The sequence below is a fragment of the Rhinoderma darwinii genome, chromosome 1 (assembly GCF_050947455.1).
Source record: "Rhinoderma darwinii isolate aRhiDar2 chromosome 1, aRhiDar2.hap1, whole genome shotgun sequence".
NCBI classification, from domain to species: Eukaryota; Metazoa; Chordata; class Amphibia; order Anura; family Rhinodermatidae; genus Rhinoderma; species Rhinoderma darwinii.
The window spans coordinates 169,432,245-169,444,998 of NC_134687.1; the positions used below are offsets into that span (position 1 = coordinate 169,432,245).

At 37.4% G+C, this 12,754-nt stretch overlaps 1 protein-coding gene across 1 annotated transcript in view; it reads left to right on the plus strand.

Moving 5' to 3' along the window:
• The window catches only part of LOC142738186 (bifunctional heparan sulfate N-deacetylase/N-sulfotransferase 3-like), a 365,924-nt gene that overhangs the window by 179,512 nt on the left and 173,658 nt on the right, over nt 1–12,754 (plus strand). Inside the window, exon 5 of the mRNA XM_075849744.1 lies at nt 5,562–5,747. Within this exon, the coding sequence (XP_075705859.1) occupies nt 5,562–5,747 (186 nt within the window). The remainder of the gene's footprint in view (nt 1–5,561; nt 5,748–12,754) is intronic.

The window sequence follows — 12,754 nt, forward strand, 5'->3', positions numbered from 1 at the left end:
CTCCTCTAAACAGCAAAACTGTTTACAGCAGTGCTAACATAATTGCACAAGGGTTTTCAAGTGTTTTCTAATCATCCATTAGCCTTCTAACACAGTTAGCAAACACAATGTACTATTAAAACACTGGAGTGATGGTTGCTGGAAATGGGCCTCTATACACCTATGTAAATATTGCATTAAAAACCAGACGTTTGCAGCTAGAATAGTCATTTAGCACATTAACAATGTATAGAGTGTATTTCTGATTAATTTAATGTTATCTTCATTGAAAAAAATTTGCTTTTCTCTCAAAAATAAGGAAATTTCTAAGTGACCCTAAACTTTTGAACGGTAGTCTATCTATCTATCTATATATATATATATATATATATATATATATATATATATATATATGTATATATATATAAATAGATAGATAGATAGATAGATAGATAGATAGATAGATAGATAGATAGATAGATAGATAGATAGATAGATAGATAGGTAGGTAGGTGGATAGATAGATAGATAGATAGATAGATAGATAGATAGATAGATAGATAGATAGATAGATAGATAGATAGATAGATAGATAGATAGATAGATAGATAGATAGATAGATAGATAGATAGATAGATAAATAGATAGATAGATATGTATATACGGTTAGGTCCAGAATTCTTTGGACAGTGACACAATCTTCATGATTTGGGCTCTGCATGCCACCACATTGGATTTGAATTGAAACAACTGAGATGCAATTGAAGTGTAGACTTTCAGGTTTAATTCAAGGGGTTGAACAAAAATATCCTGTGAAACATTTAGGAATTGCAATCATTTTTCTGCACCTCATCTCAGAGGCTCAAATGCAATTGGACAAATTAACTTTACCATAAATAAAATGTTTTTTTTTTAATACTTTGTAGAGAATCCTTTGCAGGCAATGACTGTCTGTAGTCTGGAACCCATGGACATGACCAAACGTTGTGTTGCTTTGCCCGGCCTTTACTGCAGCTGTCTTCAGTTGCTGCTTGTTTGTGGGTCTTTCTACCTTAAGTTTTGTCTTAAAAAGGGAAATGCAGCTCGATCGGGTTGAGATCTGGTGATTGACATGGCCATTGCAGAATATTCCACTTCTTTGCCATAAAAAACTCCTGGGTTGCATTCGCAGTAAGCTTTGGGTCATTGTCCAGCTGTACTGTGAAGCGACATCCAATCAACCTTGCTGCATTTGGTTGAATATGAGCAGAAAGTATATCCCTGAACACTTCAGCATCCATCCGGCTGCTTCTGTCTTAAGTCACATCATAAATAAACACTAGTGACCCAGTGCCTATGGCAGCCATGCGTGCCCATGTCATCACACTGCCTCCACCATGTTTTACAGAGGATGTGGTGTGCTTTGGATCATAAGCCGTTCCAAGCCTTCTCCATACATTCTGCCTCCCATCATTCTGGTACAGGTTGGTCTTAGTTTCATCTGTCCAAAGAATGCTGTTCCAGAACTGGACTGGCTTCTTTAGATGTTGTTTGGCAAAGTCTAATCTGGCCTTTCTATTTTTGGGGCTGATTAATGGTTTGCACCTTGTGGTGAACTCTCTGTATTTGCTCTCATGAAGTCTTCCTTTTATGGTGGACTTAGATACTGATACACCTACTTCCAGGAGAATGTTCTTCACTTGGGTAGAAGTTGTGAAGGGGTTTTTATTCACCATGGAAAGGATTCTGTGATCATCCACAATTTTTGTCTACCATGGACGTAAAGGGCCTTTTGGAGTTGACGAGATCACCAGTGCGCTCTTTTTTTTTTTTCAAGAATGTACCAAAATGTTGATTTGGCCACTCCTAATATTTGTTCTATCTCTCTGATTTTTTTTCAGCCAAACGATGGTCTGTTTTACTTGCATTGAGAGTTCCTTCGACCTCATGTTGTGGGTTCACAGCAACAGCTTACAAATGCAATTTCCACACCTGGAATCAACTCCAGACCTTTTACCTGCTTAATTGATGATGGATTAACGAGGGAATAGCCCATGCATCCAATTAAATAGCTTTTGAGATCATTGTCCAATTACCTTTGGTCCCTTGAAAAAGAGACAGCTACATATTAAAGAGCTGTAATTCCTAAACCCTTCCTCAAATTAGGATGTGAATACCCTTAATTTAAAGCTGAGAGTCTGCACTTTATGCCCATATTGATTATATAACTGTATATTCAATATGTTTTGGTAAACAGCTAAAATGTCAAAGCTTGTGTCACTGTCCAAATAACTCTGGACCTAACTGTATATCTATACATATAATAAATTTATATATATATATATATATATATATATATATATATATATATATAAAAATGTAGAGCGCAGTAACGGCACCAGGACTTCAAGATAGATGAAAGCAAAAGTGGATTTATTTCACCTCAACACAGCAACGTTTCGGATCAACAGGAACCTTTCTCAAGCCAAGTTCCTGTTGAACCGAAACGTTGCTGTGCCGTTACTGCGCTCTACATTTTTCTCTATTGGATATTGGGGAATTGATTCACCCCCAGGTAACGAGCACATGGCCTGATTTGTTGCATCATTGGAGTGCTGTGTTCATCCACCCTGGACTGTATATATATATATATATATATATATATATATATATTCATGTATTCATGTACATGCACTGTATGTTATTGTGGTAATGTAACCTATATATTTAGGTTAGATTTGTAAAACTTTATGAAAAGATTGCTTGTAACATGGACTCCGTTTTTTTAAAAACTGAAGGTAGAATGGCTAAAATTATATTTGTGTTGAAATTGGAAGTTACTGCAAGCCAAGATCAACCCTCGATTTGAATAGTTGGCATCTTTTAAGGAAAAAATGCATAAAACTATGACTTTGGCTACGACTTTGTACCACTTTGCAAATTCACTGAATATTTTATATATCAATTTGTCTTCAAATTTTGATAGCTTTTTGCTTGGTGAAAATGTGCAGTCTGCAAATAATATATTGCTAACTTGCGTAAATCCATATATAATAAAGGTCATTCATACACATGCCGAAGTGCAAACGAACAGAAGACTTAAAGAGGCTCTGTCACCACATTATAAGTGTCCTATCTCCTACATAAGGAGATTGCCGCTTTAATGTAGATGACAGCAGTGCTTTTTATTTAAAAAAAACTATCTGTTTTCACCACTTTATTAGCGATTTTAGATTTATGCTAATGAGTTTCTTAATGCCCAAGTGGGCGTGTTTTTACTTTAGACCAAGTGGGCGTTGTACAGAGGAGTTTATGACGCTGACCAATCAGCGTCATGCACTCCTCTCCCTTCATTTAGGCAGCGCATAGGGATCCTTTTAGTTCGCTATGTGCTGTCTTATACTAACACATTAACAATACTGAAGTGTTTAGACAGTGAATAGACATTCCACGAGATGTCTATTTACAATCCCTGCACTTCGTTACTGTTTCTGTGGTAGTTACAGCAGAGGAAGCGTAATCTCGCGAGATTGCGCTATAGATGACAGGTTACAACGAGATTACGCTTCCTCTGCTGTAAGTACCACAGACAGAGTAACTAAGTGCAGGGATTGTGAAAAGACATCCCGTGGAATGTCTATTCACTGAATAAACACATCAGTATTGTTAATGTGTTAGTATAAGACAGCACATACTGATCTAAAAGGATCCCTATGCGCTGCCTAAATGAATGGAGAGGAGTGCATGATGCTGATTGGTCAGAGTCATAAACTCCCCTGTACAACACCCACTTGGTCAATAGTTAAACAAGCCCACTTGGGCATTAAGCAACTCATTAGCATAAATCTAAAATCGCTAATAACATGGTGAAAACAGATAATTTTTTAAAATAAAAAGCACTGCTGTCACCTACATTATAGCGGCAATTTCCTTATGTAGGAGATAGGGCACTTATAATGTGGTGACAGAGCCTCTTTAAGGGGGTTTTACACTGAACTATTATCGGGCAGACGAGCATTGCCGATAGTTGCCCAGTGTAAACAAGGTAATTATCAGCAGATAAACGAGCAAACAATACGACCAACTCAATCATCTGCTGGTCGTATCGTTTTAAAAAAGTGAAATATTATCGTTGTCAGCAGCACATCTTCCTGTGTAAACAGGGAGATGTGCTGCCGACATGATAATATTGTATGGGGACGAGAGAACGGAGTAACGACCGCTCGTCCCCATCCATAGCTCCCTGTGACAGGAGCAAATGAGCGGTGTAAAAGGGCCTATAAATTTAGACAAATTACTTAAAAGTCTATTATTTGGATTGAGATTGAGGGGGGTTAATAACAAGCAGATGATAGGGTGATTATAAAAGAAGGGTGGCATACAACCTAACAACATAACTGGATCAGAATTTCAAACTAGCACTAAAGCAGACCAAGAAGAAGCTAACCAAGAAACATGGTAATGATGTATCATGAGTCTACTCAGACCTCAACTGGTAACATGGCAGCTCAGGTATTAGCTAGAACTACTCCATGTTTAGCCTTATTTTGCAGATTAGACAGGATACGGATCTTTGTTTTAAAGGATATACCTCTGTACACTACCTAATACTCTAGAGCTTATTCAACAGCAATATAGGCTAGGACTAGAAGGCATTTGAAAATACTCTAATGCTAGAAAAATAATTAGCAGGTACAAGTTTTCAAAGGGAAAATGTAGCCTGTGCACTTATGAGACAGGAATCCAAGGACGTAATGCAATTGGGAAAAAAATGGCCAGGATCATATTATATACCATTAGCATGTTTGCCTGGATAGCTTGGCTACTAATCACTTAAAACCAGTCAGAACTGGTTTTCACATAACTATGATAACTATGCTTTGATTTATATTTCACTTTTAACGGTGGAGCTACAATTATTGCTATATAGGGGCTGATTAGTCTTTTGTACTCTTATTTATTTAATTTATGTTTTAGGGTTAAAGTATTGCATCTATGCTGAGCACTAGCTCTGTGTCCAAGAGATCTACATGCCTAATACCAGACAATTGCTATTCCAATGGCGAAAAAAGGCCTTTTATTTAACAGAAGTTAAAAAAAGGCTTACCGTGCCATATGTGCAACATGAGCAGCTGTAGAGAGGCCCTGCCAACAAGTGTGCCCACTGCTACCTTAAAAAAATAACAGTACTCTATTAGATCACATATGAGTGGTTACACTGTTTCCTATCTAGCTGTCAATGTCCACCATTGTCAATGCTCCTCTGTTGTCAATGTCTGCCATTGGTGTTGATAACCCCATCATATCACATTATTTAATTCTGTAATAATCTCATTTCAAATTGTAACAAAATATGCGTAAAAGAGCATGATTTCACAATTATTTGTTACCTATTGTTTTTTTGTTTTTTTTAAGAATAAATAATCCATCAGTATATAATATTGTGGTAGGGGATGAGGGTAGTAATTATTTTTCTACACTCATCCTCCTTAGTGGAGGTTTAAAGGAATAAGTTATGTTTTTGTTTGGGCTTTTTTTTACTGTTGTATTATTTTTGCTTTGCTATTCAGTACCTCATGTCTCTATCAATCAATATATTACAGGAGCATGGTATTCCAACAGACATGGGTTATGCAGTGGCTCCCCATCATTCAGGTGTCTATCCAGTACACATACAACTTTATGACGCTTGGAAAAAGATTTGGAATATTAAAGTCACAAGTACAGAAGAATATCCACACCTGAAACCAGCACGTTACAGACAGGGATTCATTCACAAAAATATCATGGTAAGTTATGCATGGTAACAAAAACTTACTGTAAATAACCAGATAGATAGCTTGAGAAAAGCTCAATTGAGTGAGCTGAAACATTGCAGGGTGAATAAAGTTCAACTTTTTCACGGAATCTTTTGGAATGCTGCCGTTCTTCTGTTTTTTTTTATACTATTTGAACACAGGAGTGGTGTTCAATAGCCTGCACCCAAACTCTCTTCCCATCACTGTGCTGCTTCCTTGCTGTTTTTGTTTAGATGATAGATAGATAGATAGATAGATAGATAGATAGATAGATAGATAGATAGATAGATAGATAGATAGATAGATAGATAGATAGATAGATAGATAGATAGATAGATAGATAGATAAAACACCAAAAGATTCAAGATTTAATTTCAAGGTCACCTAAAATTCCCTTGATTTAGAGTTTTGCTTTTTTTAGTACAAAATTTTCATACACAACAATTGATATTAGATACAAATATCAGCTGCAAATAAGGCTTAATATATAAGAGGACATTTGCTCATTCCGCTCTCTGTGCGAAATCAAGTTGTTTTGACTTAACTCCTTCCCGACCGCCCACTGTCTTTTGACGTCAGGCGGTGCAGGTCCCGAGCCTACAACAACATCTTTTGGCGTCGCTATAAAGGGTTATTCCCACATGAAGCCTTCACCCCCCAGCGTCAATAAACATTAAAATCCGAGTCTAATCATGCCATCTAATTTAATTTCTTACCCTCAAAGTGTATTTTTCCTTCCATTTTCCCCACAGCATGTTCCTCTGATTGGGAGCAAATGTCGGCGGTATGTGCATGATGTCAATCAAGCTGTGCTGATTTCTCTGTGCGCGCTCAAGGTGCTGCTAGATACTCTTGTACTAGCAGCATAGAGAGTAAAGCTTGCTGACCGTTAGTTTCTACCTGGCATAGTAAGCATGGTTGAGACGGTCCCCCATCGTCCTGCCTGCAATCTTTGTATGTCCATTCCCAGTTTTATCCCCCTAGTCATACCCTGTTTCTACCCCACCCTCCATGTTGTTGCCCCAAAATACATTTCCATCTATTATCCCCAGGTTATCCCCATTGTGAAGTAGGTAGTGTAACTTTGAAAGTAGTTCCTGCAGCTATGATAAATGCTTTCCTTCTTAAAATATTATATTTCTGTGTGTTGTGGCCTCGAAAAACTATTGCTATTGCTCGGTTAACGGTTTTATGGCCCAGAGGACATTGTTAGAAGCCCCTTATACCTGCAGCACTTTGGGACAATAATAGGGTAGAGTAAAGGTGGGAAAAACATCTAAAACACAATACATTTGGCACACTTCATATACTTCAATCCTTGCCACAATTTGCAGTAAAATTTTGGCACATTTTGTTTAGTAAATCTCACCCATAGTGTACAGTGCACAAATCACCATACAATAAATTTAATTATGCTACTATACTGTGACTGTATTATACCACCATCGCATGACTGAGTATTATTTCCAGTGGTCATATAAGTGTCACACAAATGGTTTACAAAGCATGCAGACCGTACAAAGGGATTATTACAAATAATCAGGTGCACTCGAGAACACATTCTAACAAAAAAATGTTGAATCCAATTATTCACAATTGACATCTTCTTTGATAGTTGTCGCTTACTTTCTCTGGCCAAGACCATCACGAGGGTTCTTTTAGTTTCTTTTAGTATATGACTTGCTTCTGCAGAATTTGTCACATTATCATCATGGCTCCTCTGTTTTGAAATAAGACAACACCAATGTTTTAGATGCTATAGTAACAATGCTGAGGTGTTCCAATAGTAATGTCAGCCCCACATAACAGTGCTTTCCTGCCCCTATTAACGGCATCTTACACTACATTGTTCCCACAAAGACTCTCTGCCACCAGTATTTAGTGTCAGCTACTGTATGTGACCCTAATAGACAGCATTAGCAAGCTGCCTCCATAAACAGTGCCTACCATACTGCTCCTGCAAACTGTGCCTTCCGTGCTGCTTCATAAAAAGTGCAGATAATGTTGCTTACATTAAAAGTGCCTGCCATGTTACCCTTATAAACAGTCCATGCCATGTGCCCTCAAAAACAATCAATGCCAGTTGCTGCCATAAAAAGTGTGCTTTTGCCAGATGCCCCCTTTAAAAGTTCCTGCCAGTACACCCCATCCTCTCTTCCCGCACCCACACCGCTAGACAAAGTTCTTTAATTCTCACTTCACAACTCTGTGCGTGATTGGCCAATCAGTATGCAGTGTGGATCTGGACGGATTTATCCTGAATGCCATTTTTCCTTTTTGAGGATTATCATGAAACCATAAAAGCAGAAAAAAAGTTGTCTTTAGTAGCATGTATACAAGCCTCTTCTTGACTACTTCAGAAGCAAATAGTGGTAACTTTTTCCATAGATACTGTACTTCATTTTTAATACTATAGTAGAAGAGATGATTTTAACCAATTCATTGAGAAATCTTAACGTAATAATTTTCCATATGACAGATTGTAATCCTACTGCATAATGGTGTTGAGACTTAGGGAAGTAGAAAAGGCGATGTAAATTCATAAAACGTAAACTTTATTAATACGCTTTAAACTGATTAATGACACTTTAAAATATGACACTTTTGGGATTATGGGTGTTTATTATCATTTGACCCCAGCGACAGATGGGCTGGATGTCCCCAGTATATTTGTGTATACTTATTGGTTGGGCTAGTCAAATATACTGCGGACATCCAGTCCATCTTTCCCTTGGCTCAAATTATAATAAACATCCATAATACTACCAGTGATATATTTAAAAGTGTCTTTAATCATTTTAAGGCATATTAATAAAGGTTACATTTTATGCATTTACATCACTTTTTCTCCTCTTTTCCTTCCTTAAGTTTCAACACCATTTCTCTTGGTGGTGCACATCTCATGTAAAAAATAAGAAAGAATAAAAAAATTAAACTCTTTTAGATGTTACATCTGCACCCTTACTGCATAATGGTAACTCGAGTTATTATAGTGCACAACATTAACAGTTATATATGGAGGTGTAGCTATAGAAGGTTCACAGGTAGCAGTCGCGCCCTCGGTCCAAATGGCCCTTTGCCCTATAAGTAAAGACTAATATTATAAAAGGGACATGTTGCAGATTTAGCATTAGAGCCTAAAGCGTCAAGCTACACCTCTGAAATAATACAAGCAGCAAATGTCTTTTCAATCATAGTTCAGTAAAAACCTCTGTGCTCTTCAGTGTCATTTTCATTTAGTTGTGTTTACTGAAATGAGTGAAAATAATAGGTTTTTCTTTAGTATTTCTATTATGTTCTTTAAAGCCATTTTAAACAATTACTATAAATGCCCAAAGTGTCTGTTTGTTACGATAAACCTAATAAAGTAATCCTTGGTGGTAAAAGGAAATAAGTTTAAAATGAAGACAAAAGTTACCTTCTCTTGAAAGTTAGCTTCTGTTAAGGCTATTATCTATATGGCGAATAACTAAAAAGTGCAAGTAGTAGTCTAATCACATTCTGGAAAAGTGGCCGTAAATGTGAAAAAGTGTAAAATGATTTCACATTTAAAACACCCAAAACTTTAAGCAGGAAAAGAAAACAGACATGAACGATTATTTCTAACTGTATAAAATAAGTGATCGTCATATAAGATTAACTTCATTACACTGCAACCGGGGATGTAGCTTAAGGGGGTGCAGAGGTAGCAGTCGTACCCAGACCCCGGTGCCTGAGGGGGCTAAGACATTAGTATTATAAATGACACATATGAGGAAGGTGACCCAATTTATAGTATATCGGTAGGATATGCAATAAATGTCTGACCACTATGACTTTCACCGATTGCTAGAGTGAATTGGCAGTGGCAGTTTCCAGCTCCTCTCTGCTTCTCCCACAGGCCACATAGTTGGACCATTATAGTATATCATAGTCAATTATACTCCAAAAAGTTCTGTGAAGTTGACAGAAGACAAAGTGACTATAATTTCCATCATAGTAGATCCACTATGAGACTAGGCAACAAGTAACATTCTTTTCTCATTGCAGAGACTTTGCAGACTCCGTGCAGGAGCCATTTATTTAGTGAAGAATGGTATTTTTATACTGTCCTTGTCTCTACTGCTACTACACACAGCTGACAGCTTTACCAGCAGTCCAGTCAGCTATTTTACAACTCTTTATGTCTATAGTTCACTGAAAGTTTATAGCCTGCGTAAATACGAGCCTATATTTTGATTACATCTCTGACGGGCAAAGAGAGATGTAAAATCCCATGAAATCCTGTAGGTTATTGGTATTTTCTCCTAATTAACTGGATCAATTTTGACAGTAACATTAAATTTGTGAACCACTGATTATGCAATCCAGAGGTGGAGATAGATTAATCAATGAATCAAAGTACAACATACAAATTTAACCCAAGTGGGAGACAATAAGTGGAAAGACATTACTGGTTAAGCAATCAGCCTTCTTATTACATACTGAGAAACATGAGCTCTGAAGAGAATTTTTAGAGCCTGCTGTACAGTAATGGGAGGAAGTACAGAGGTGAAAGTGTGATACAAAAACTTAAAAATGCCCCCTGGGATCTCTTTGCTCTTACATACATCTGCCAGTTTTACCTAAATAAAGCAATCTTTAATATGTAGAGACACTATAATGGCCTGGAGGGCAATGAGAAGGAGATATGGTCTCTCCTTTCGAATATTCAAATATCTGTGGAATCATCCTGAATTTATCCAGGGTAAAGATAATGGTATTTTTGCTGAATAGTGGGCAAAGGGTATACAGTTAGGTGTCGAATTATTTGGACAGTAACACAAGTTTTGTCATTTTAGCTGTTTACCAAAACATATTGAATATAAAGTTATATAATCAATATGGGCTTAAAGTGCAGACTCTCAGCTTTAATTTGAGGTTATTCACATCCTAATTTGAGGAAGGGTTTAGGAATTACATCGCTTTAACCCCTTAAGGACGCAGCCTAGTTTTAGCCTTAAGGCTGCTCAGAGCCCATTTTTAAAATCTGACATATTTCACTTTATGTGGTAATAAATTCGCAATGCTTAAACTTATCCAAGCGATTCTAAAAATTGTTTTCTTGTGAGACATTGGGCTTTATGTTAGTGGTAAAATTTGGTCAATATATTCAGTGTTTATTTGTGAAAAATTGCTAAATTTAGAGAAAATTTAGAAAAAATAGCATTTTTCGGAATTTTAATGCATCTGCTTGTAAAGCAGATGGTTATACCACCCAGAATAGTTACTAGTTTACATTTCCCATATGTCTACTTTAGATTGGCATCATTTTTTCTAAATTATTTTAGTTTTCTTGGACGTTACAAGGCTTAAAACATAAACAGCAATTTCTCATATTTTTAATAAAATTTCAAAAGCCTTTTTTTTAAGGTACCTGTTCAGTTCTGAAGTGGCTTTGAGGGGCCTATGTATTAAAAAACACCCATAAAACACCCCATTTTAAAAACTAGACCCCTCAAAGTATTCAAAACAGCATTTATAACATTTGTTTTTTTAACCCTTTAGGCATTTCACAGGAATTAAAGCAAAGTGGAGGTGAAATTTGCCAATTTCATTTTTCTTGCTGAATTTCAATTTTATTCCATTTTTTCTCTGTAACACACAAGGTTTTACCAGAGAAACAATAATAAATATGTATTGTCCAGATTGTGCCGTTTTTAGAAATGTACCACATGTGGCTCTAGTGTGCTCGTGGACTAAAACACAAGCCCCAGAATCAAAGAACCTAGTAAACTACCTAGTAAACTACACCCCTCAAGGAATTAAATTATGGTTGTTGTTACCATTTTGACCCCACAGATTTTACACAGCACGTATTTGAATTGGGCTGTGAAATTAAAAAAATTAAATTGTTTCCAACAAGATGTCATTTTTCATCAAAATTTCTTATTTTCACAGGGAACAAAATACCAAATTTTGTTGCCCAATTTTTCCTGAGTGTAGCAATACCCCCATTTGTTAGCGATAAACTGCCATTTGGACCTTTGGGAGACCTCAGAAGGGAAGGAGCGCTGTGTGTTCTTTGGAGTCCAGATTTTGCTGGATTGGTTTTCGGGTGCAATGGAAACCCACCAGAAGTGACCCCATTTTGGAAACTACACCCCTCAAGGAATTCATTTATGGGTGTTGTGACCATTTAGACCCCACAGTTTTTTCACAGAATTTATTTGAATTGGGCTGGGAATTAAGAAAAATTTAATTTTTTCCAATAAGATGTAGTTTTGGCTCAAAATGTCTTATTTTCACAAGGAATAAAATACCCCATTTTGTTGCCCAATTTGTTCAGAGTGCGGCAATACCCCATTTGTGGTGATAAACTGCTGTTTGGGCCCATGGGAGGGTTCAGTAGGAAAGGACCACCATTTGGCCTACTGGGGATTTTATGGTGCGAAGTCATGAATGCAGAAGACCCTGAGGTACAGTACAGTTGAAGTCCCTGAAAAGTGACCCCATTTTAAAAACTACACCCCTTAAGGCATTCATCTAGAGGTGTAGTGAGCATTTTGACCGGAGACATACACCCCATAAACTGTAGTGTGGGTTCTCCCGGGTATGGCAATACCCTCAATGTGGCTGTTAGCTGCCTGGGCACACAGCAGGGCTCAGAAGGGAAAGATGAGGGGGATAAGCTGTACGGAGTGAATCAGGCTAAGTAAAACTGGGGTAGATTCAAAATTAAGGGAGGTATGATAAATTTTAAACCACTTTCCTACAGAGCCCTGGTTTTTCAGGACATGTGTCACGTTGCACAGTAGAAAAAGGTGAGGGATCAACAGCACTCCTCCGAGGTTATGTGTGGAGTGAAATAGTATAGGATGCCGGCTGCCACCCACTGCAGTCCCTCGGTACTAATGCCTTAGCACCAAGGACCAGGTATGTAGGGGATAAAAGAGCAGGAAAAAAGCAGTATAGTATCGGGCATCGGCGCCAGGCTCAGGAGGACAAGGTACAAGGCCAGGTGAGTTTGATCAAGGAGA